Below are 21,879 nucleotides of genomic sequence, written 5' to 3' on the forward strand. Positions count from 1 at the left end.
GAAGCACCCCTCTGCCTGGCCCTCCCCAAAGCAGCACCAGGTTAGCTAAAGATGCATTTCAAAGTGGCGTAGTTAAAGCGGGTGCAAAGGGGGGTGTAGGGGTATTTCGGTGTAAGCCAGGCTGGTCTCAGCTCAGCTGAAATGGACTCGGAAGTGGGTTAAAGTAAACTGGAACAAGCTGCAACTGAACTGAAATAAAAGGGTCCCTATAGGCTGGGACAGGGGCTTACCCTCAAGCTCACCCAGCAGCAGCAGAAGTTCTGCTGCACTCTAAGACACAGACAAGCCTGTTAACCCCCCAGTGGTAAAAAGGCCCAATTTGTGGACGTTTGCAGAGCACTCTGGCTCCCTGGGAGCTAGTGACATAGTAGGTACTGACTGAGTGCTTGTAGCCCAAATGGAGGTTTCTAGAGGCCCAGTCAGAGAGAAGCAACAGAAAAGGCCCCAAACCCTTTGCAAGCCAGAGACTGACCCACAAGTCCCAGCCCAGGCCCAGGAGTTGATGCAGAGAGGAGGCAACTGCTAGAGAGACTGGAGTAACAGCCTGGCAGGTGGAAGTCAGGTCTGTGGGCAGATTAATGGATGGGCAGAGAGCATTGTGTTAGAGGAGCAAGCCCAGGGGAAGAGCAAACACGGCAAGAGCCCAGCAGCAAGCCTGCCACCCTCCTCTCCCAGCTCCTCTTCCACTGCAGCACCCTCCGTCAGCTGATGCACACAGCAGGGAAGGGAGCGACCATTGCAGGTGCTTCTTGGCTCAGCTGGAAGGAGCAGAGTGGACTCTGACACAGCAACACACAGCGTCTCCCAGGTTACGCTTGGGGAAATCACCACTGAATACGGCCGTTTTCTCGCAGCCTCTCACCCGGGTTTGTGTGGGGTTTTGTCATTAGCCCGAATCGCATCGCAGTTCCAGATGGCAGGGCAGGGCGCTGAAGCCTTCTGCGGCCCAGAACTGGCTCAAGGAGCTAACAGCAAGCAGGGCTGTGCAGGGATGCACTGGCCAGCCACTGTGGCACCAGTGTTCAAGTGGAAGAGTCAAAGCCGAGAGCATGTCGAGACAGCAGTTCCCCCCATTTGCAGCACTCGGACAGTGGCTGGAAGGGAACAGAAATGGCCACGCCAGAGCATGCTCCTGACTGTGGTTCCTGGGGCGGCAGGGGATGGGGTGGCTGATTCCTTGGGTGCACCAGGCCTCACCAGTTTTGGTTTTCACACTTCAAACACAGCTTGCTGCAGTTTTAAGAACGTGGAACTTAGCTCCACCGAGGGAACCTGCCACCTTGCCTTTAGCTGGTGTGAGCATCAACGGTGAAACCACAGGACACCAGTTGGTTCCCAGCACAAGTCCAACGGAGGAGGAACCGATTCTCCAGGCCCCAGTGGGTCCAGAGCAACAAAGCTGAGACCTGCATGAGTGCCTGAGTGCCATGGGTCCACGTGTGTGCTTGTGCAAAAGATCCATGGGCTGAGGCAGAACCCCAGGTGCAGTCTCACACTAGGGACTGCAGCGCACAGCCTCATGTCTCAGCTGTGAATCATGGAGCTGCACTAAGCGACTCACAGACCGGTCTGCAGCAACCAGCCACTACAGCACCAGAGAAATGGTGCTAAATTCACTTAGCCTGTGTTACACAGATGGACTCTTCCTGGCCCACGGGCGCCAGTGTCGTTTGCTTAGCAGGTAGCAATCTTGTCCTTTTCTCCCCCTAGAGAAACCAGACATAGAATTTAATTCACAATGTTAAACAGAACAATGAGGTCTCAAGTATTACAAAAGACTGAGCCCCTTTCCCTTGTCTTGGGCTCCACATGCTTCTTAGCTGAACTACATGCTGTCAGTTCCCTTCCGTTCTCCCCACACTTCTCTCTAACTGTGACCCTGATTCCTCCCAGGTAGCTGGGATGCAGGAGCAGAGCAGGTGAGCAGAGAGGCTGGGGCAGCCACTGTAATGGAAATGCTGCCGCCTCTCCCTGGGGCACACGCCTGAGGCTGTGCAGAAAGGAGAGATGGGAGAGACCCTTTTTGCCAGCAATTAGCTCAGCCCTTTGCTGGCAACAAAAGCCTTTCAGCACCTGCCCTCCACCCAGTGTCTCAATGTCCCCTGCAGAACAGCCCCCACTCCTGAGTGTGTCCCCGCACTGCAATTTCTGGCTGCGTCTCAGCCAACAGGGGAAGAAACACCTCCCCCTCATTTTTCAGCTGTTCAACTGGAAAGGGGCTGCTCTTCTGGGGAGGCTGCTGGTTCGGTTTGGCCTGAAAGCAGCAGGGAGGCCTTGCGATGGCCCCAGACAACAGCATGTGCCAGTGAGGACAGCTGCCCAGGGCAGCCATCGGGTTTGCTCATCTGCTCTAGGTCTCCACCCGACTCTGCTCTTCCCACCCCAATGACTAGCCCAGGTCAACACCAGCACTCAGCACATTTCCAGAGCCCGAATACAGCCCGGCCTTCCTCTTGAAGCGTGCGTGTGCCCGTGTGCATGTGCGAGAGAGATGGCTATCACACCTTGGAGAGAGGGCAGCTTCACCAGCTGATCCAACCGCTTGGAGCAAAACGAGAAACGTTCTCCTCTACGGGAAACGCGCGCTTAACTTCCGACACTGGGGGCGGGGCATTAGCACTCACGAGGGAGAGAGAGGGGGGATGCCCATGCTACAGCTAAATGCCAAGGAAGTCGGTGCGACTGCACTCCCACCAGCATTTACAGACAGCGCAATCCTGCTGCCTGTGACAAAGCCAAAGATTCAGTCCATGCTGCAGCCCCTGCTCTGCTCCCCCAGCCCAGCCCCCATCGGCCACACGCGGAAAGGGGCTGGAAGGACTGGGGTGCGTTTTGTCCACCTGAGTAGGAATTACAAATGTTTTTACTGTGTCCTCAGCTCAGACGCTCCTCCGGCGAGTCCCTCTGCCTCACTTGCGCACAAAGAGGACTCTGCATTTCTTTGGTGCTTTGCCCAGCTCCCGACACTAACCCAAGCCCACATCTTTGAGCGAGGTAAGGAAAGCCATAGGGAACCACACACACGGCAGAGACAGTGCTGGGGACTAGCGCCCCGGTCCTAGGAGGCCGAGCCGATGGAGTCGGAATGAAACGTGATGTACCCAGACGAAGCAGAAGGGGAGCTTAAAAAGCTGGTGGTGCTTCCTTTGCTTCCCCCTTTCTGTAGGTTCTCCTGCTCCCCCCAGGAGGTGCTCAGACCTGTCCGAAATCCCCCCGACTCAGAGCAGCTGCTGCTTGCAGGGCGGCTGTCCGCTGCCTGGGCCTCCTGGAGTTTGAAGGGCAGCTGACTCCTGCAGGGGTCTCTGTGTCCTTCAGGAAAGAGGCCCTGGGGGTTCTCTGGGGCATGCAGAGGCCTGGGCACAGCAAGGGTGCAGCCCTTCCCCTGTGCCGCGAGCCTGCGCAGCACCTGCGGCTCCCGCTCGAAGTGGGTCAGCGGGAAGTCAGCCTGGGGCGGGAACCCCGCCGGGAGCGGGGAGAAGGAAGCTGAGCGCAGGGGGCTCTTCCTGGGGCTGGGCAGCGGGCTCTCGTCGATGAAGTTCACCACCTCCTCCTTGCTGAAGCATCTGTACAGGTCCTGGTGGGAGAGTGGTGGGAGCGTGAGGCTGCCCTCGGCAGACTTCCGGCGCTTGCGGGAGGGGAGCCGCTCTTCGTGGTAGGAGGTCAGGCTGCTCCTCCTCCGGGCGTGCTGCGGGATAAGCAGGTGGGCCAGCCCAGCTGCGTCCTCGCCCACCCCCCAGCGCTGCAGGTAGGCGGAGATCTGGCCCGTCGTCCAAATGTCTGTCTCATCATGCGAGTAGCGCCTCATAGGCGGGACCTAGAGAAAAGCAACAACAGAGATCAGCCTCCCACACCCTGGCCTGGGCACGGCCCCGCCACAGCACTGGAGCTCTGTCAAACACGACCGCTCAAGCACCTCAACCACTTGGTGCTGGATGCACACAGATCAGAGACAGCCGAACCGCCTGGGGCTGCTGCTGGGGCCAAGCAAAGCTCTCAGCCAGTCTCCGGGCTGGGCCTCTAGGGTGCTGCCCCTGTGGGTGACCCAGGGAGGGTCTATCACTCAGGGAGAGTCCCCAGAGTGCCCTGAGCTGCTGCCACTGCTGTGCTGGCAGCACCAGGACTGGAGCTAAGGCTGAGAAGAACATCCCTGTCCAAAGCCAGGTGTTTTCAGCCGAGCGCTGCTGAGTCACCGGCTGAACCAAGTTCAACAGCCTCCCCACACTCTGCTCAGGGCAGCACAGTGTAAGGGACCAGAGAGGGACTCAAGAAACCCGAGTTGTGCTCCTGCCTGCAGTGCTCGTTCACCGTGGGCACATTGCTGCTCCTGTCTGGGTCTGAGCTCCCTTCCTGCCCTGGGGCCGTTCCCACCATGCATTCCTTGGGGCTCTGTTTGTGGCGCAAGAGGGCCTGGGCTCTACGGCACTACTGCAATGCATGCTAACAATTGACTGCTAGAGGCATAACAGTACATCCAGTTTCCATTCTCTTCCCCCTGCTGCACTAACCACGCCTGGACGTTAGCTCACGTGTCCAAGTACAGTCCTCAGCTCTGAGCACCACTGGTGCTTGTGGGATTCTGCTCTTGCAGAGACAAAGACAAGCGCTGTGGAAGCACAGCCAAGGCGTCTGATTTTCTTGACCTGTCTGTGGAGTTTGGGACAGGGCACTGAGCAAGGACGTAAAGGCAGGTGGGAAACCATGTTGGTCTCCTTTGGAAGTCTGCCAGCTAGCTCAGAAGTGGGCTGTGTAATAGCTATAGGAGAAGCATCTAGCATCCCTGGGCTGGACCGTGGAGAGTAAGAGGGGCCTGAGCACTGGCCAGGTGTCTTGGAAGGGAGTGTATGAGGGCAGGGGGCCTTTGATGTGTGCTTGTGTGTGCAAATAAGTTAAAAGGGAAACGGAATGAGCGGTGCTGCAAACCCTCCGAGCAGGGCTGTGTTGCTGGGAGAGTGGAACTCTCAAGTCCTTCCACAAGCAGGGCTGAGAGGGGGGAAAAAGGGGATTCCTACTGTGGGATGACCTCGGAGCGAGAGCCCAGAAGTGGAGCAAGTGGGAATGTAATAAGTGTGCACCACAGCCCCAGGTGTCCCCCCCAGCTTGTGCTCCGGGCTGACTGGCTTTTTTGTGAGCCTCACTTGGGAAGTTTCTGGCCTCAACACACGCGAGAGGCATCAGTGCTGCTGCGTAGCCGTTCTGAGAGAACACCACTGCCATCTGCCGGCTCCACTGCTCTCAGGCACAGGCAGCAAAATACAAAGCAGGTGGCTACACACAGCCTTGTGTGGGAGCACATCCCCGGGTGTTCTGCATGCAGGAAGAGACAGTCCAGAGGGGCATCACTGGGACAAGGCCTCATCTTGCACTGTGCGCTTTGCTGTTTTAAAGGCAGAGTCCGGAAAGACAGCAGGTCTGCTGGGGAGAAATCCCGAGTGCTCTGCTCCCCAGTGGCCAAGCTCAGGAGCATTACAAGGGAGGAGCTCCAGCCAGCTGTTCTTGGGCTGAGGCACCGACGTGCACAGCCTGCTCAGCACAAGCAACTGCCAAAAGTCAGCACGACATTTGCAAGGAAACGCCGCATGTCCCTCCTAGCCGCAGGAGCCGAGGGAACGGGCATTCTGCAAGCTGAGCTTCCGGCCACACATTAAACCGTTTCGTACATGCGACCGCGTGGAGCAGCCGGAGCGCCACAGCTCCAACAGCTGCGGAAATCAGCCAGGCTCTAGCCGGCCCTGGCTGACGTTCCACCAACCAGAAGTGATGCATTCCAGCAGGGGTGTAGTGAGTGCTAGTGATAACTTCCCCAGGGGAATTGTTGCCTGTTGGTTGTCTATCTCCCCAGGGCAGCCCACCTTCGGCAGGCTCAACACCGTTACCACGTATGTTGCGAAAATCAAACCAGGAGTAAAGTGGGGGAGGGGAGTTTGCACCTTTCAGTGTCGCTGACCCATGAGCACGTGCATGCCAGCAGTTCAGAATAAGCAAAGGCCCAGCAAGGTCTAACCCAGGGGCCAGTGACAAGCAGGACTTTAGATGGCTCCAGTCCGTCTTTGCTCAAGTGACTTTGCTCCTAGGCACCTTTCTTCTGCACCTGACCTGCTGCCTTCACCCCCTAACTCTCCACTCAAACCTGTGGCATGGCCAGCCGTACCCAGACCACCACCACGGCACAGACTGGGCTGGGACCCAGGGCAGGAAAGCCATAGTGCTCTCTCTGGACACTGAACAGCCAGCAGAGTACCTTCCCCACACGGAGGGGCACGTAACGCCCAACAGGGCAGTAGCAGAGGGCTGCATGTGCCCAGACACACCTGGCAGGGGCACTCAGGGGGCACCCACTACACCCCTGAAAGCTGAGCCACAGCCCAGGAACGCACCTGATCTCTAGCGAGACCACTCTGACGACAGCAGCTCTTCTCAAGAGCACATTCCAGGGCTGTCCTGGGAGGAAAGCTGCTATCTGCCCGCTGCCCTCCTGGAGGCCATTACCTGCAGGTACTGCATTTTGTCCTCCTGCGCCAGGCGCGCTGGGCAGCCCTGAGGGATCCCCCTCTCCAGCGCTGAGAAGTCGTACTGGGCAACGTGCTCCAGTGCTAAGATGTCCCCGCTGTAGGTGTAGTCATAGGGCCGCTCATACATCAGGTCACCGTGAATCGCCCCATCGAGGCTGCTCTCTGCAAGGGGCAGAGTCAGAGCGAGCTTGGAACGGAAGTACGTGTGTGTAATTTACACCCCAGGGAGGCCGCTGCCGCACGGTGTGGGCAGAGGCCGGCTGGCAGACTCTAGCAGGACCTCCTCCAGCAGTGCCAAGGGCACTAAGTCATTGACTGTTCTTAGCTCCAGCAGCCAGGGCCACTGGGTCCCAAAATGAAAACGACTCACCAGGCCACTGCCATGCGCTGCTCCTGCAGTGACTGACCAGAAGGTGGCGCCCCCCAGCGTCCAGCCACAGGGCTGCAGGCGCCGGCAGGAGCAGCATGCGGAGACGCGCGCCACGACGGGAGGGTGGGTTTAGCTCGTCAGTGGGGCCGACAGCCACCGTGGGCCCTGGGGTGAGGTGGGGGGCGGGGCTGGCTCCACAACCCTGGAAGGGGGCAGGGCCAAGGGCAGCCAGCCCGTAGCATCACTCAGGGCACAGTGCTCCCCTCCCACGCCCCGCTTCAGAGCCCCAGGGAGCGGCACGGCAGCACTGCTGTGGTACTTCAGAGCACCCGGAGCTCTGTGCGCCACCTGCCGGAGCCCCGAGCCGCGGTACAACTGCCCCTTTGCCCTCCTCCCACCCCTGCAGCCCGGGTTTTGCTCAGAAGCACCCACTTGTGGATGGGAACAATGCCCCACCAGAGCCCCCTGGCCTTGCCCAGGTACCCTGTACCCACCCTGGTGCGCCAAACCCACCCGTGGCAGCGAATAGCCCATGGACACCTGGTAGCTCCAGACTGCGGGAGGCTCCTGCCTACCCCGCCCTCATGCCTGGAATGGCAGTAGCTAGGCCTGACCTCAGCCAAGCGCCTGGAGCCACGTACCCCAAGCGCCCCCCCACGCTCCAATGCACTGGGTGCCCTGTCACTGCTGCAGCCCTGCGGTGGCAGGACACCACCCAGGGAGGGGCCAGGCTGCGGCAGACAGCACACGTCAGCACAGGAGTCGCTCACGCTCACCTTCGTCCGCGTCGTCGTTGGACATGATGGCCACGCACTTCTCCCAGACGGCCCGGACATCTGCTCGGTAGCGGTCGCAGGCCCAGAGGAAGAGCGGGAGCAGCAGGGACTGGAGGACGGAGCACCAGAGAACACACAGGACCATCCAGCTGTAGGACGTGTCAGACTTCAGGCTGGCAAAGCTCACCACCTGGGCACCGAAAGGCCAAAACGGAACCATCAGGTCTCAGCCGCTGGGACCAGGGCCTGCCACCGGGCCTGTGCATTGACTCAGGGCCTGCGGGACACAGAGCCCGCTGTGGGAGCCTCGCCCCAGGCCGGAGGTTAACGCTGCCTCGGCACAGAGGCCTGGTGGGATCCCCAGCCAAAGGCTGGCAGAATGCTGAGGAGAGGTGACCCTGGGCTCACCCCCTGCATTGCTTTTCAGTGTCCCCAGCTCCTGGTCCCTGGCCCAGCAGTCACTGCTCTGGACAGGCTCCAAACAGAGCCCTCTACGGCACCCCCCACTCAGCAGCCTCCATGGGGCTGGGCGAGCCCCAGCCTGCAAGCTGAGCATCCAGCCCTGTCATCCCTCCCCTGGGGAGCCGAGGGCAGGGACGCCTGGCAGACTGCAGTACACAGTGCCCTGCCTGCATTGCTGGGCCTTGTATATGGGGCAGCAGAACCTGGAGCTGCCACAGCAGGGCCTGGCTCCAGCGAGTCACAGCCCTGGCCTATGTCTGGGGGAAGAAAAGCCAGGGGCCAGACAGCACCCCCAGCGCCACAGGCTCACCCCTGCCTTGCGGGGAGCAGCTGAGTGCCCCACTGGCCTTGTGCGTCAGGCAGTCAGCACCAGCAATGACCGACTCCCACCTGCTGCATGTGTGCAGCCCTCAGAGCAAAGGGACCCGGCCTGGCCCTCAGGCAGAACTGGCATCACAGCCCACGCTGTGAGCTCCGGCCTGGCCCTTGCTGCCGAGGGAGGGATGCAGTCCATGCTACGCAGCACGCATGCCTGGCGCAGTCCCTCCCTGCAGGGCTCAGCAGGGTCACAGAATCCCTGGGCGGGAAGGGACCTCAGGAGGTCACCTCATCCAGCCACCTGCCCAGAGCAGGATCAACCCCCACCAAGTCATCCCAGCCAGGACCTTGTCCAGCCAAGACTTAAAAACCTCAAGGGATGGAGAATCCACCACCTCTCTAGTGCTTCACCAGCCTCCTGGGGAAGTAGTTTTTCCTCATATCTAACCTACACCTCTCCCTCTTCAACTTCAGACCATTGCTCCTTGTTCTGCCATCTGACACCACTGAGAACAGTTTCTCACCCTCCTCTTTAGAGCTCCCCTTCAGGAAGTTGAAGGCTGCTATTAAATCACCTCTAAGTCGTCTCTTCTGTAAACTAAACAAGCCCAAATCCCTCAGCCTCTCCTCATAGGTCTTGTGCTCCAGACCCTTAATAATTTTTGTTGCCCTCCACTGAACCTGCTCCAGCACATCCACATCCTTTTTATACTGGGGGGGGGGCCCAAACTGGACACAATATTCCAGATGTGGCCTCACCAGTGTTGAATAGAGGGGAATAACTACTTCTCTAGATCTGCTCGAAATGCTCCTCCTAATGCACCCTTGTATGCCGTTAGCCTTCTTGGCTACAAGGGCACACTGTTTACTCATATCCAGCCTTTCATCCACCATAACCCCTAGGTCCCTTTCCATCGTACTGCTGCTGAGCCAGTCGGTCCCCAGCCTATAACAATGCTTGGGATTCTTCCGCCCCAGGTGCAGGACTCTACACTTCTTGTTGAACCGCATTAGATTTCTTTTGGCCCAGTCCTCCAATTTATCCAGGTCCCTCTGAATTCTCTCTCTACCTTCCAATGAATCTACCTCTTCCCCTAGTTTTGTGTCATCCGCAAACTTGCTGAGGGTGCAATCCAGTCCCTCATCCAGGTCATTAGTAAAGATGTTGAATAACACCGGCCCCAGAACCGAGCCTTGGGGCACTGCACTTGAAACAGACCGCCATCCAGATATTGGGCCATTGACCACTACCCGTTGGGCCCGACCATCAAGCCAGCTTTCTATCCATCTGATAGTCTGAGGATCCAATCCATATTTCCTTAACTTATGGGCAAGAATGTTGTGGAAGACTGTATCAAAGGGTCAGAGAGGTAGCAGGACCCAGCTCTCTGAAGTATGTGCTTCTAGAGCCGCATGGAGCGTCCCAGGCCTGGTGATGCAGCAGCATCACAGACACAAGGCTGAGGCCAAAGCAGCCTCATGGTCTAGCAGGCCTTCTCCAGCTCTCCGCATCTGCCACGGTCTAGTGCTGGGCACCCCCAAGCACAGCACAGCACTGAACATGAAATCTGCCTTGCAAGCCCCTTGTGCATAGGGGGAGCTGCACAGGCCGGTAACAGCGGATTGGGGTTGGTGAGTCCGAAGAGGGGCTCATTTAACCTGCCTGCTCAGCAACCTGTGACACCCTCCAGGCACCCAGCTGCCTTCCGCCCTCCAAGCCAAGGGGACGAGAGCCAAAAGCCAGAGCAGCCATGCTAAACAAGCCACCATTTTCCACCCCCGTGCAGCACCTCCGTCTGCTGCTGCCTCAGCTCAGCCCAGGGGCCAGCTTGCTTAGGGCGCGGACCCTGCCCTGATGTCACCATCCCACCTGTGACATCACAGCCAGTCTCAGAGGAAGGCTTATGAGGTCACTGAGACGCTGAAGGCCTTGCGGAAGGAACCAGCCGCAGGGTCTGGCGAGCCCAAGCAATATGGACACCAGGGCAGTGGCAGATACGCCCGAGGAGAGGACTTCCCGTTTACCTGGAGCTAGCGACTGGCTCCGACCATCTGTGCCATGGCCTCAGTGCAGCTCCCTTTGAGGCACTCACGCAGGCGGTCCCCCCCCGACTTGCCCTGCACCCGAGTGCCCCATCCTTCATGGGTTCCCACACACACTTTCATCGGTATGGCCACAGCTCCAGCCCTTCCACAGAGGATTTCATCCTCCCCCTTGCTCTGAAGGAAGCAGCGTGCATGTGCAGGAGCACAGCCCTGCTCAACCCTGCTCGAGTGGCACAAGCTCGCCGAAAGGCAGCCTTTCCTCCTCTGGCAGCTGGGCTGTCACGGGGGCTCAGCCCCTTAACTCCGGCAGAAGGCAGTGGCATGGCACGTGGGCCAGGCCCTAGGTTCCAGACCATGGGTAGACAGGTGAGAGCAAGGTGGCTTTGCCTTGGTCTAAGCTCCATGGTACTCACTGGGGTGGTGGTTTGGTCTTTACCCCAAGGAATTCCTGTACCACCTATGCAGCATCCATCTGCTGGTAGCCACCTCCTCCCTCCGTGTCCACCCCCAGGCTTAGTGCCCCATCCAGCAGCCAATCCACGCCATGTTGGTCTGCCTGAGGTGCCTGTTACCAACGGGGATGGCACAAGTGTCATGCAAGGGGCACAGCACCCTAACCATTCACTGGGCGACAGGGAGGCTGGCAGCCAAACCACCCCCCATGAGCCCACCTGTCTTCTCCCACCAGAAGCAACAGCCACTGCCCCACCCTTTCAGACTGCACATTATGCCAGCAAGCAGGCATGGAAGGACGGGGTGCCAGTTCTGATCCGAGGTGTTGTTGAGCTTGTGGCCACAAGGAAACCCAGGGACAGGGTGCTGAAGGACAGCTCCCGCTAGGCTCCAGCTGGGCTGAACCTGGGAAGGTTATTTGCATGCATGCAGATACCCTTACTGTTTTAACATGCCTTCTGCCTTCAGAATAGAGGAGGCCTGCATCATCAATGCAGTGTGCAATTAGACCCATTAACGATCTCCAACAAGAAAGCAAGCATGCGCCCTTGGGGCACCATGTCTGTGCAAGGAATTTCACCAAGCAGGCAGGGAGCTGTGTAGCAGGGTAGGGAGAGGGGACAGGACTCTGCCCAGAAGGTTGGAGCCTGAGAGCAGGCGCCCCTGGCCCAATGGTGCGGGGAAATGCAAGTGCTGAATGGTGACACCCATTGTCTCTAACGCTTCTTCCCTGGTTACAGCCTAGACACAATCCCATCAGCATTATCGGCACACCATGACTCAAACTGGTTGGTTGGTTGGTTGTTTTCTGGGTCGGGGAGGGGGAGTTCTTATCGATTGTTCTGCATGTGGATGCAATAAATTAGAGGGGTGGCTGACATGACTGACCTAAACCAAACAATAGCTCTCAGTCAGCCATCAGCACATTAAGTGTGAGAAGCATTTATGGGCCTTTCAGCTGACGAGCGCAAACATGATGACGCCTAAGACAGTGAAGCAGCCCTGCAAGAATTAGGGCAATTAAATGATGCGCTTGGGTAGTTCTGCTAATTAAAGGAGCATGCCCACTGAATGCAGACTGAGTCAACCTTTCCTGAGAAACAGAGAGCCTCATTCTAGCAGGCTGGAATATTGGGGTGTCTCTCCCTCACAGGAATATTTCAGCACCTTGATCCTCCCATCCTCTGTTTATAGTGACTTAGCTGCAGGACAAACGTCTGAGAGCCCTAACAATGCCTCCTGAGTCAGCAACACTGGGAATTGTTTGCAAGGCTTTGGCTTTCAGTTAAATAACAGTTGTTCCTTTAAAACCAGTGTCTGGGATACAGCAACGCACCCTTGAAAGCAAAGGCAGCCCAGCATGTGGGGTGCTTTCCAGGGACAAACACACACAAGCGAATCTGCCAATGCTCATTAAAGAGGGGCAGGTTTTGCACTCTCTCCCCTAAGGGTGGCACTGCTGTCCAGCACAGATGCCACAAGCTCAACAGAAGGTTCTTCTACCCAGGTGGATTTCTCGGAGAGCGGGTGCCCATGGCCAAATGGTGAGGGGAAACCCAGGTGCTGAATGGTGACACCCATCATCTTGAATGTTTTTTTGCTGGTTACAGGCCAGGCAATTCCATCAGAGCAAGGGGCAGAAGATCACTGCCATTTTCAGCTCTCCAGAGAGCACTATATCTGGGAGAACCATTCTTCCTTTAATCTGGTCTCTCACACAAACGAGGAGTGGTGGCATCTGCCTACAGGCTGAACCCCAGGGTGAATTACCTCCTCGGATGTCACTGCAAGAGTGTCCAACTTTAATTTTTAAGCTGACTGCACCAACCGTCCGAGTTTACATTTTTTGCTGTCCGTATTTAATACAAGCTCCTTAAGAGGAAGAAGCCAGGGCCCTGCCTTTGGCGCATCGCAACTTCTGAAATGGAACCGGAAAACGAAACCCCGAACAGCCCATGGAGGAAGAGCTGCATTGGCTGAATGGCTGACCTGCCCCAAGCCCAGCTGCGACCTCCTGGCCCATCTGCCCCTCTCTCTGGCTGGCTGCTGTGGCTGACAAACTGGCCAGAACAAACCAGCACCACAGCTCAGAGGGCAGCACTGTGCAGACACCTCCCCTTTCCCACGGGTTCTCCTGATGGCGCCGGTGGCTGCCCGGCCCCTTTTGTGCTGTGATCAGGCCTGAGACATGAAAGCTCCAAACAGGAGTCACCTGGACTGGGTTTCAGAGGAGACTGAGTGGTGCAGGCCCAGGCCCAGCCCCAGCCCCAGCGTCAGAGCTGCTGCAGGGGATGCATGTGGAACTGAGATGTGGAGGCCAGAGCCAGCATAAACGAGCCTAGGAACGGCTCAGCAGCTTTAGGCTGCAAAGGTTTGCAAAAGCAGGGTTCTTTGCAATGGAAGTCAGCACCTACCGTCTGTCTCAGCACTGGGGAAGCTTCCCTGCTTGCCCTGGCACAGCAGGCAGCTTGGGGCCTAAGAGCGCGCATTTCAGTGCTCACCATGCTCTGCAAGCCAAGGGCAAGGGCACATGCAGGGGCAGGGAAGGGGCAGCGAGATGCACTCAGCACAGCGCCCGACATGGCAACCTCTGGATTTTGGGACCACAAGCCATGGAATCGAACCCTGCAGCCATTCTGGGTGTAGCACCCCCGTCCAATTCAACAGGGCACAGCACGGCCAGGAGTGCCCCTGCAATGCGGAGGTGACCCAGCCCCCTCGTCCCGCTGGAGCTGTTCCAGAGGGACAGCAGCACCCGTAGGGAGGCCAGGCCCGCAGAGGCAGAGCTGTACTGGAGGGCCCAGAGCACTGAGCAGCATGTTGATGTCACGTTGTGCTAAGGCCAGGCCAACAAGAAGCAGCTCAGAGCTCAGTGCTGGCATTTAATGCTCACCTTGCTGCAGCAAGCCTGCCAGGATGACACGGGAGCTGGAGGAGACCAGGGAACCAAGGTGAGGGCGTGTGAAGCTCTCAGAGCCAACCAAAGGAACAGGTCTTTAGAACAAGCGTTGTTGCAGCAGGCACACAGCCCCCCTCCCACCTTCCGCCACTGCCCTCAGCAACCCTGGCTGCCAGAGAGCTCTCCTGGAGGGGCTAGCAGCACAGGGCGCTGGGATGAGACAGTGCCTTTCACCCCCAGGCCACAGCATGCTGCCCCAGCCCGCTGGAGAACACAGCTGGCAGGCTCAGCAGAAAGGCCCCGTGCTGCTCCCTTTCCTCCACCATGTGGCACCTCTGGAGCTGAGCCGAGGCACACGGGGGTAGTTCGCACTGCTTGGCCAGAGCTCATTGGCCTCCAGAGCTGCCAGTGCGCTACATCCCTGAGTGCAGCCTCGCAGTCAGAGTGCGCGCCCAAGGCTGCGTGCCTGCATGCACCCTCCCACAGCAGGCAGGTGCGTCCCACAGGAAAGCTGGTATCAGTGTGTCCTTGTGATCTGCTGCTACCAAGAGCTAAGCACAGCCAGGGCACCGCTAAACCTGCCAGTCCCGGTGCCATGCAGCACACAGCTACCGGGGGTGGGTCACGTGCTTTCCACTTTCCCGCACAGACACCCCGAGGGCTGGCTGCACCCGGTAGCTACGTCAGCACAGCCCCGGTGGTCAGGGTGTGCAAACAGCACGCTGGCGTGAAGGGCGCCCCGGGACCGGTGCTAGTGGCAGCCACCCCACAGCAGAAAGCTCCTGTTGACGCAGGCTGTGTGCACACTACTGGTGACCAGTGGAACCACGCCGCTGCCCCCAATTCAGATGCAGGCCGTAGCCATTTGTGCCAGCCCCTGAGGAATGCACTGCAGCAGGGGCCCTCCAGCATCCGCTGTGCCCCTGCCTCCCAAATGGCAGGGAAGTGGGCTGGTGTCTGACTCCAGGCTTCAGAACCACAGAGCAGCACAGACCCTGGCAGGCCCTGGGAGCAGACCCTGGTCACCATGGGAACACGAGAGCAGAAATTTGCTTCTCTTTCCTCTGTGTTTATTACGTAAATTCCAGCAGAGACTATACCCCTCCAGGGCCTGACACATTTCTACTGCAAACTCTTCCAAAGAAGAAGGCATCCTTTTTCTCTGCTCAGCCCATTGGCCCGTCTCCTCCACACCAGGCTGCCCCACTCGCCCGGGGCAGCAGAGCACAGGGGACCCGACGCTACCAGGTTCCCAGGTGTCACCTCCTGCCCAGATCCCAGGGTTGGCAGCACCAAATAAGTTCTGCTTGACTGAAGCTTTTTCCAGAGCAGAATTTAAGTCAGATCCCTTCAGCACAGAGCTATTTAAAAATCCAGCCATTGGTGCCAGCATCACATGCTCTGCGAGCCCTGGGTCATCGGCCCACCTTCCAGATAAAATCCACTCACCCAGGGCTCACCCCCACCCCCACCCCACTCCTCCCAGCTCTCTTTAAAAACCAGCTTCCCATCTCTCCCCGCCTACTCCTCCAGGGAGCAGCTCCACTCCTCTCTCCTCCCTCGGGGTAGGGGCGACCAGCTGGCTCGCCTCCTGAACTGACCCACCAATGGCCCGGGACCAGCTGTGGGGTGGTGAGGCCAAGGAGAACCAGCAGGAATGAGTCACTGACACTGCAGGCCAGAGGCAGCTCCCTTAGCCCCACAAGGCTGCATGTAGGAGGGGCTGGTGCAGAGGGCCTGGGAAATGGCACAGCAACTTCCCAGCTGGAAGGACAGGGGCAGCAAGAGGCCACCCAGCCCCCGGCACACATCTTGCTCTCTCCCAGGCACAGAGGGTGTCAGAAGCTGGGCACACAAGGAGCCACTGTGCCCGGAAAGCAGTTGTGACTGCGGAACTGCCCCCACCAGAGCCACAGAGGGCGGTTGGTGCCCAGGCGGTGCGAGACACAAGCTGTGGATGCATGTGAAGGGGCAGACCAGCTGCAGGAGGGTGAACGGGGGATCTGGGGGCTTGGGCCTGCCAGTGATCCGGAGCAGGGGGAGGAAGAGGGGACAAAGCAAAACCACACAGAAAAGGGCCCAGGGGAGTGAGGTCAGAGCTAAAGCAGAAACAATACACTCGCTGGACTAAAATTAAGCCTCTAATGAAGCATGAAATATAATGTCAGGCTGCTGAGTTAGCGTCCAGCGGTGCAGAAAAGCACTGCATAGAGCTAGCTGCCTGCAAACCCAGCCTACCATGGCCTACCAACCCGCCTGCTCCCGCCCAGCTACCTAGCCCCCTCCCTGCTGCACTGCCTACTGGCTCACGCTGACAGCACATCCAGAGAGCCAGTGCCACTCCGAGCCAGCCCCAGCCCGTCGTCTCTCCGGTGCAAGAGACGCAGGCAGAAGGCTGCTTCACAAGGGCTGGCACTGCGGCCCCATCCGCCCCCGGGCCAGGCCAGAATGTCTGCAAGCAAGGCACCGCCAACGTCCTGCTGGCTTTCAGTGCATGGCTCCCCACCCCAGCTAGGACCCCGCTCTGCCAGCACGCTCCACAAGCAGCACTAAACCCACCGCCAGCCTGTCTCCATGCAGCCAGCCTCAGCTTGCTTGGCAGGTTAAGGGACTTGCCTAAGGACCACTGCAGTCAGTGGCAGGGTAGGGGTAAGGGATTTGAGCAGAAAATTGGGAGAGGTGGAGCTCGATTGTTTCTGGCTCCTAGGCCCCCCCCCAGTACAACCCCGGCTGCTTTCTCAATGGCGCAAACACAAAGCTGCTCCGACACAGAAGGGGCTTTGGGCCTGAAGAGGCCAATCAGCCCTCACAGGAGGACAGCTTCAGCGAGTTGGTTACTGCGAACTCAAGGCCAGCGAGGCACAGGTCCCTGAGCGTTGGCACCAGGGTTATTAGGGTTCTGCCCTGTCAGGCTGAGCCTTGCCCCAGCACCCATCTGCCAAGTGCCCCAGAACAAGCAGGGGCTGCCCCTTGGGCCACTGCTGGAGGCCAGAGACATCCAGTACTGGATTGCAGAGCCTGGGCCACTTCCTCCTTTGCCCATCAGCACTGACCCAGCCCCTCCCGCCCCCGGCCGTCACTCACCAGGGTGGGAAAGCCCATCAGGAAATCGTAAATGAACACGATCCCCGTCACCAGGTAGGTGATCTGCAGAGAGGTCTTGATGGGCTCAGAGCCGTCGATGGAGGAGCGCCGCTTGCCCTGCGCATCCTCCACCACAATGGCGGGCACGGTGAACTTGTTCTTGTTGGCACGGTGCCCCGCCTGCAGGGAGAAGGTCTGGAAGAGGGCGATGCTGGTGCAGACCACGCCCATGGCTACGCTGCCACCAACGAGGAGCAGGAAGCAGACGCCGAAGCCCAGGCCAATCTCGGTGACGACGAAGCGGCAGTCCCCGGCGTAGAAGCGCTCAGTGGTGTCGTGCCAGCCGACTGCCGGCAGGGTGGAGAGGATGAAGGACACCATCCAAATGCCCATCACAGTGTGCACAGCTTGTTTCTTGGTATTGCTCAGCCTGCAGGGGAGGGGGAAGGGGTGAATCACTCCGTGGGCACAGACCAGACCCCCGCCCCGGGGAAAAGACACAGGGGCACCGACTGCCCCAGTGCCACAGCACCACCAGGGTGCAGGCGCTCGGCATACAAAACCAGAGGTGACCCGGTGGAAGCCTGAGCGTGAGCCCTGCGGAGGCGGCTCAGACAAGGGGAGGAACAGGGCTGGAGCGACGTGGGCTCCTGCTGAGCTCAGGGCGGAAGGCGGCACGGCCTGCCTGGCAGACACCCTGGCTGTGCACTCCAAGCTCGGCGCCCTCGCCAAGCCCTCCTCCATAGCAGCACTCAGATTTCCACCTGGTCCCTGACACGCTCCTGTGGAACTCAGCTGCCCGCGGTAGCTGTGGCCGACCACTGCCTCGTCCCGTGGTGGAAGGGCTCCTCTCCCGCTGCCAGCTGAGCAACGCCTCTGACGTGGTAGCGCCGGGGCGAGCTCCTTCCACACTGGCTGCAACTCTGGGGCCCTGGCCTGCAAGGGGCTGAGCAACTTCAGCTCCCACCAATACCGTACTCCTCCCAGGGCTGGAGCTGCCCTTCCCGCCACTCTACCCTGCAAGAGCCACAGATCCTGCCACCTTCACCCCGGTGCCCAGTGCAGCCAGCTGCATTTGGGCCCTGCGTCACTCCCCGCCCACCTGAGAGCGCTGGCCATGTCTCAGGCGTGGCAGTGCCATTGGGACACTAGCCACTCGGGGGTTTCTCTGTGCACTGCGGGAGCCTCACTCTGACCTGTGTTCCCAAGTCCAGCAGCCGAGCTCAGCTCCACACTGCTGCTCAGGTAATTTCTGGTCCCTGGGGATAATGCAGTTGCCCCAGCCAAGGTGTCCCTGCCCTGCCCAGTCTGACCAGCACCATTTCTTTCTGGACAGTGGTCAGTTTCAGGTGGAGTGCCGCAAGGCTCAGTTCTGGGGCCACTGTTGTTCAACATCTTTATTAATGACCTGGATGAGGGACTGGGTTGCACCCTCAGCAAGTTTGCGGATGACACACAACCAGGGGGAGAGGTAGATACATTGGAGGGTACAGAGAGAACCCAGAGGGACCTGGATAAATTGGAGGACTGGGCCAAAAGAAATCTGATGCGGTTCAACAAGGAGAAGTGTAGAGTCCTGCACCTGGGGCGGAAGAATCCCAAGCATTGTTACAGGCTGGGGACTGACTGGCCAAGCAGCAGTACGATGGAAAGGGACCTAATGGGTTATGCTGGATGAAAGGCTGGATAAGAGCAAACAGTGTGCCCTTGTAGCCAAGAAGGATAACGGCATAGTAGGGTGCATGAGGAGGAGCATTTCGAGCAGATCTAGAGAAGTAGTTATTCCCCTCTATTCGGCACTGGTGAGGCCACATCTGGAATATTGCATCCAGTTTGGGCCCCTCAGTATAGAAAGGATGTGGATGTGCTGGAGCAGGTTCAGCAAAGGGCAACAAAAATGATTAAGGGGCTGGAGCACAAGACCTATGAGGTCAGGATGAGGGATTTGGGCTTGTTTAGTTTACAGAAGAGAAGACTGAGGGGTGATTTAATAGCAGCCTTCAACTTCCTGAAGGGGAGCTTGAAAGAGGATGGTGAGAAACTGTTCTCAGTGGTGTCAGATGGCAGAACAAGGAGTAATGGTCTGAAGTTGAAGAGGGAGAGGTGTAGGTTAGATATTAGGAAAAACTACTTCCCCAGGAGGGTGGTGAAGCATTGGAATGCATTGCCTAGAGAGGTGGGGGAATCTCCCTCCCTCGAGGTTGTTAAGTCCCGGCTTGCCAAGGTCCTGGCTGGGATGACTTAGTGGGGGCTGATCCTGCTCGAAGCAGGGGGCTGGACTAGATGACCTCCTGAGATCCCTTCCAGCCCTAGGATTTTATGATGTCTGGCTTTCTGCTGTACTAGTGCAGTCCACAAAGCCAGGCACCCATTGGTGGGGAGGGTGATGCTCTCAGCTCCCTGGGGCACTGGCCAGAACAGGGTGTATCCGCCCAGTGCTGGTAGGTGTGAAGCCTGGCTCAGGTACAACCATCAGCTCTGCCAATGCCCTGGGGTGGCTGCAGTGACCGGAGCCAGGGCTTGCATCTGCTGCCTGGTACAATCCCACCTGGCCTGGTCCCCAAGCACAGAATACATTAGTCTCAGGCAGACTCTTAACTAGAGCCACCAGCTGGTCTCCGATAGGCTGCCCAAAGCCAACCAACAGCAGAGACTGCTGGGCTGGCCTGACTCTTAGCTGGAGAACTAGGAGTAAATTCAGCCAGCGTTTCACCCAGCTGAGGGCTGCAGGGAAGTGCTGCAGTTGCAAGCTCGGGCCGGCAGGAGGCACTAGACTCCACGTGGAGAAGTTTTCTCTAGTGACTGTAAGAGTGAAGCTCTCCTGATACACCCCAAGATGAGTCTATTTCTGTTTGGGTTTCCCACTCTTCGGAAGGCACCCAGTGGGTATTTTTCAGTCTATTTATACGTAATGGCTCCTGCCGCATGAGAATTAAAAATGGCGGCTCAGGAAAGAGAGCTACTGGAGAGCAGTTGTGGGAAGGGAGATAAAAGGCACTATTTGGAGGAGACTTCCAGGGACACATACAAGAAATGAGAATGAGTCTCCAGTTAGATGGCGTGAGGGGGAGAGGAGGGTTCTGGGGAATTCCTGCAGCAGTTTGCACACGCTGTGAATTGCACAGCCCCTCCTGGACAGGCAGCTTTACAACTTCCCCAGGGGCCCCAGAAGCACATGCAGTGTGAGCAGCTTCCCAAGGGCTGGCTGGAATCCACCAGAGCCAGAAAAAAATCTGACAGCACAGAGGGGAAATGTGTTTAACTTGCAGAGGAAGTGACAAGAGGATTAGACCCAAAAACATGGGAGACAGCAGGAACGCGCACTGAGCGGTTATGCTTTTGCGGCATTTCAGATGCTCAAGGAATGCACTCTGCAGGGTAATTCTGTGATCAGCTGCCTCAGTATTCCTCCCTGCAGTATCAGGTCTGACACTGTCCTGTATGTGGGATTCCAATGGGCCATTTGCTATTTTTGGGGGAGCTAAAAAGCGTTTTTTAAATCACCCTAATCTCAGTTCTGCAGAGTGGGACACACAGAACTCTGGACCCTTCCCGTTGGCAGAAGGTGCAGAAGGAGCCAGCTTCCCAACACTGCACCTTACCCCAGGCAGTGTCTTTCAAACCAAGAGAGGAGCCGGCGCTTAGCTGGCTCCCTGCCCCATGCCTCCCACAGCCAATCCCTGGCTGGGGCTGCTGAGGTGCCAGTACTCAGTACTGGCAAGTACCAGCGCGCGCGCAAGCACGCACGCAAAGCACCACGCCTAGAACATGCCAATGGATTAGCTCATTCTTAAGGCTGTGATTTTACCTGAACCCTCGCTGTGTGAGCTGGTTGCCAGGCCCAGAGTTTCTATAGCTGAGGGAGGGGTTCCCCATCTCTAGACGAACATCCTGCAAGCCTGGGATGCAAGTCCTTGCACTGGATGGATTTTTACCTTGCTTTAAAAAACACACGTTCAATCGAGGTTGAAAAGGAAACCCACCGTTTTCCAGAGAGAGAGACATTTACCTGTAATTGACCGGCCAACGGACCATCCACATCCGATGGTAGGACAGGGAGGTGACCAAGAAGCAGGTGACCAAGGTTAAGGTATAGAAGGTGGAGACGAAGACCTTGCAGAGGCCTTCACTCCACTCGTAGTCGGAGCGCTGCCGCCGGAGCTGGATCACGGAGTACATGGTGATGGGGATGGCGATGTTCAGTAGGTGTGTCCCAGCCAGCGTGCAGATCAGGAACTCCAGGGGCTTCCATTTCTTCTGCTTGGCGCTTACACTCAGAATCCCCCAGCTGTTGGCCAGAGCCGAGACACCTGAACAGACCAGCCAGGCTACCGCATTGTTGTACAGTCTCTGATCATCATACATGGCGGAGGGCGGGGGCACCATCAGATGAGGCAGGTGGTAGGTGGCGTAGCAGGAGGAAGGAGGGAAGTAAATACATCCTACAGCGGCATGCAATCCATCCAGGGCGCTGCTGGGAGCGATCACTCCTTGCAGGGGAGCACCAGCCCCACACGACTCTGCAGCCTGAGGAAGACAGTGGGCCTGGCAGGTTAAATGCCTCTCTTCTAAGGTCTGCCCACCACTGCCACTGCTGCGTGCACCATAGCCTGCGGCCATCAGGAGGGAGGCTAACCCAGAGTACACTCGCCCAGGACTGGGGTCCCCCAGCCCAAGCACCCCTTCACGGGCAGGAAGATGAAGCTGGGAGCTTGGGTGGAGCCCCAGAGCTCGTCAGCCCCCTGGCTACCATAGAAAACCCCAGCCCCACAGCTGCTCCCGACACTCGGTGCTGCTGGCTCCATGCGTCCAAGCAGCAGCAGCTTCGTGCAGACCCAGACCCAGCTCATGAGCCACATCCCGGAGGGTCTGGCGGCGCTGGGCTCACCGCCTGCGTTAACGACGTGCGAACACAGATGGTCCACGAGCCTCTGAACCCCCGTCGCTTTGTCTGCCCGAGGA

The 21,879-nt window shown here is 58.2% G+C and overlaps 1 protein-coding gene across 1 annotated transcript; it reads right to left on the minus strand.

The window, feature by feature from the left end:
• Positions 1-1,715: 1,715 nt before the first annotated feature.
• Positions 1,716-21,385, minus strand: GPR153 (G protein-coupled receptor 153). The gene is made up of 5 exons (XM_074975705.1): positions 20,927-21,385; positions 16,918-17,347; positions 7,656-7,845; positions 6,487-6,671; positions 1,716-3,814 (listed from the first exon to the last, which is right to left on the minus strand). The coding sequence occupies exons 1-5, from the start codon at positions 21,301-21,303 to the stop codon at positions 3,059-3,061; spliced, it is 1,938 nt and encodes a 645-aa protein (XP_074831806.1). The 5' UTR covers positions 21,304-21,385; the 3' UTR covers positions 1,716-3,058.
• Positions 21,386-21,879: the final 494 nt, after the last annotated feature.

The sequence above is a fragment of the Carettochelys insculpta genome, chromosome 23 (genome assembly GCF_033958435.1).
Source record: "Carettochelys insculpta isolate YL-2023 chromosome 23, ASM3395843v1, whole genome shotgun sequence".
In the NCBI taxonomy this organism is placed as follows: Eukaryota; Metazoa; Chordata; order Testudines; family Carettochelyidae; genus Carettochelys; species Carettochelys insculpta.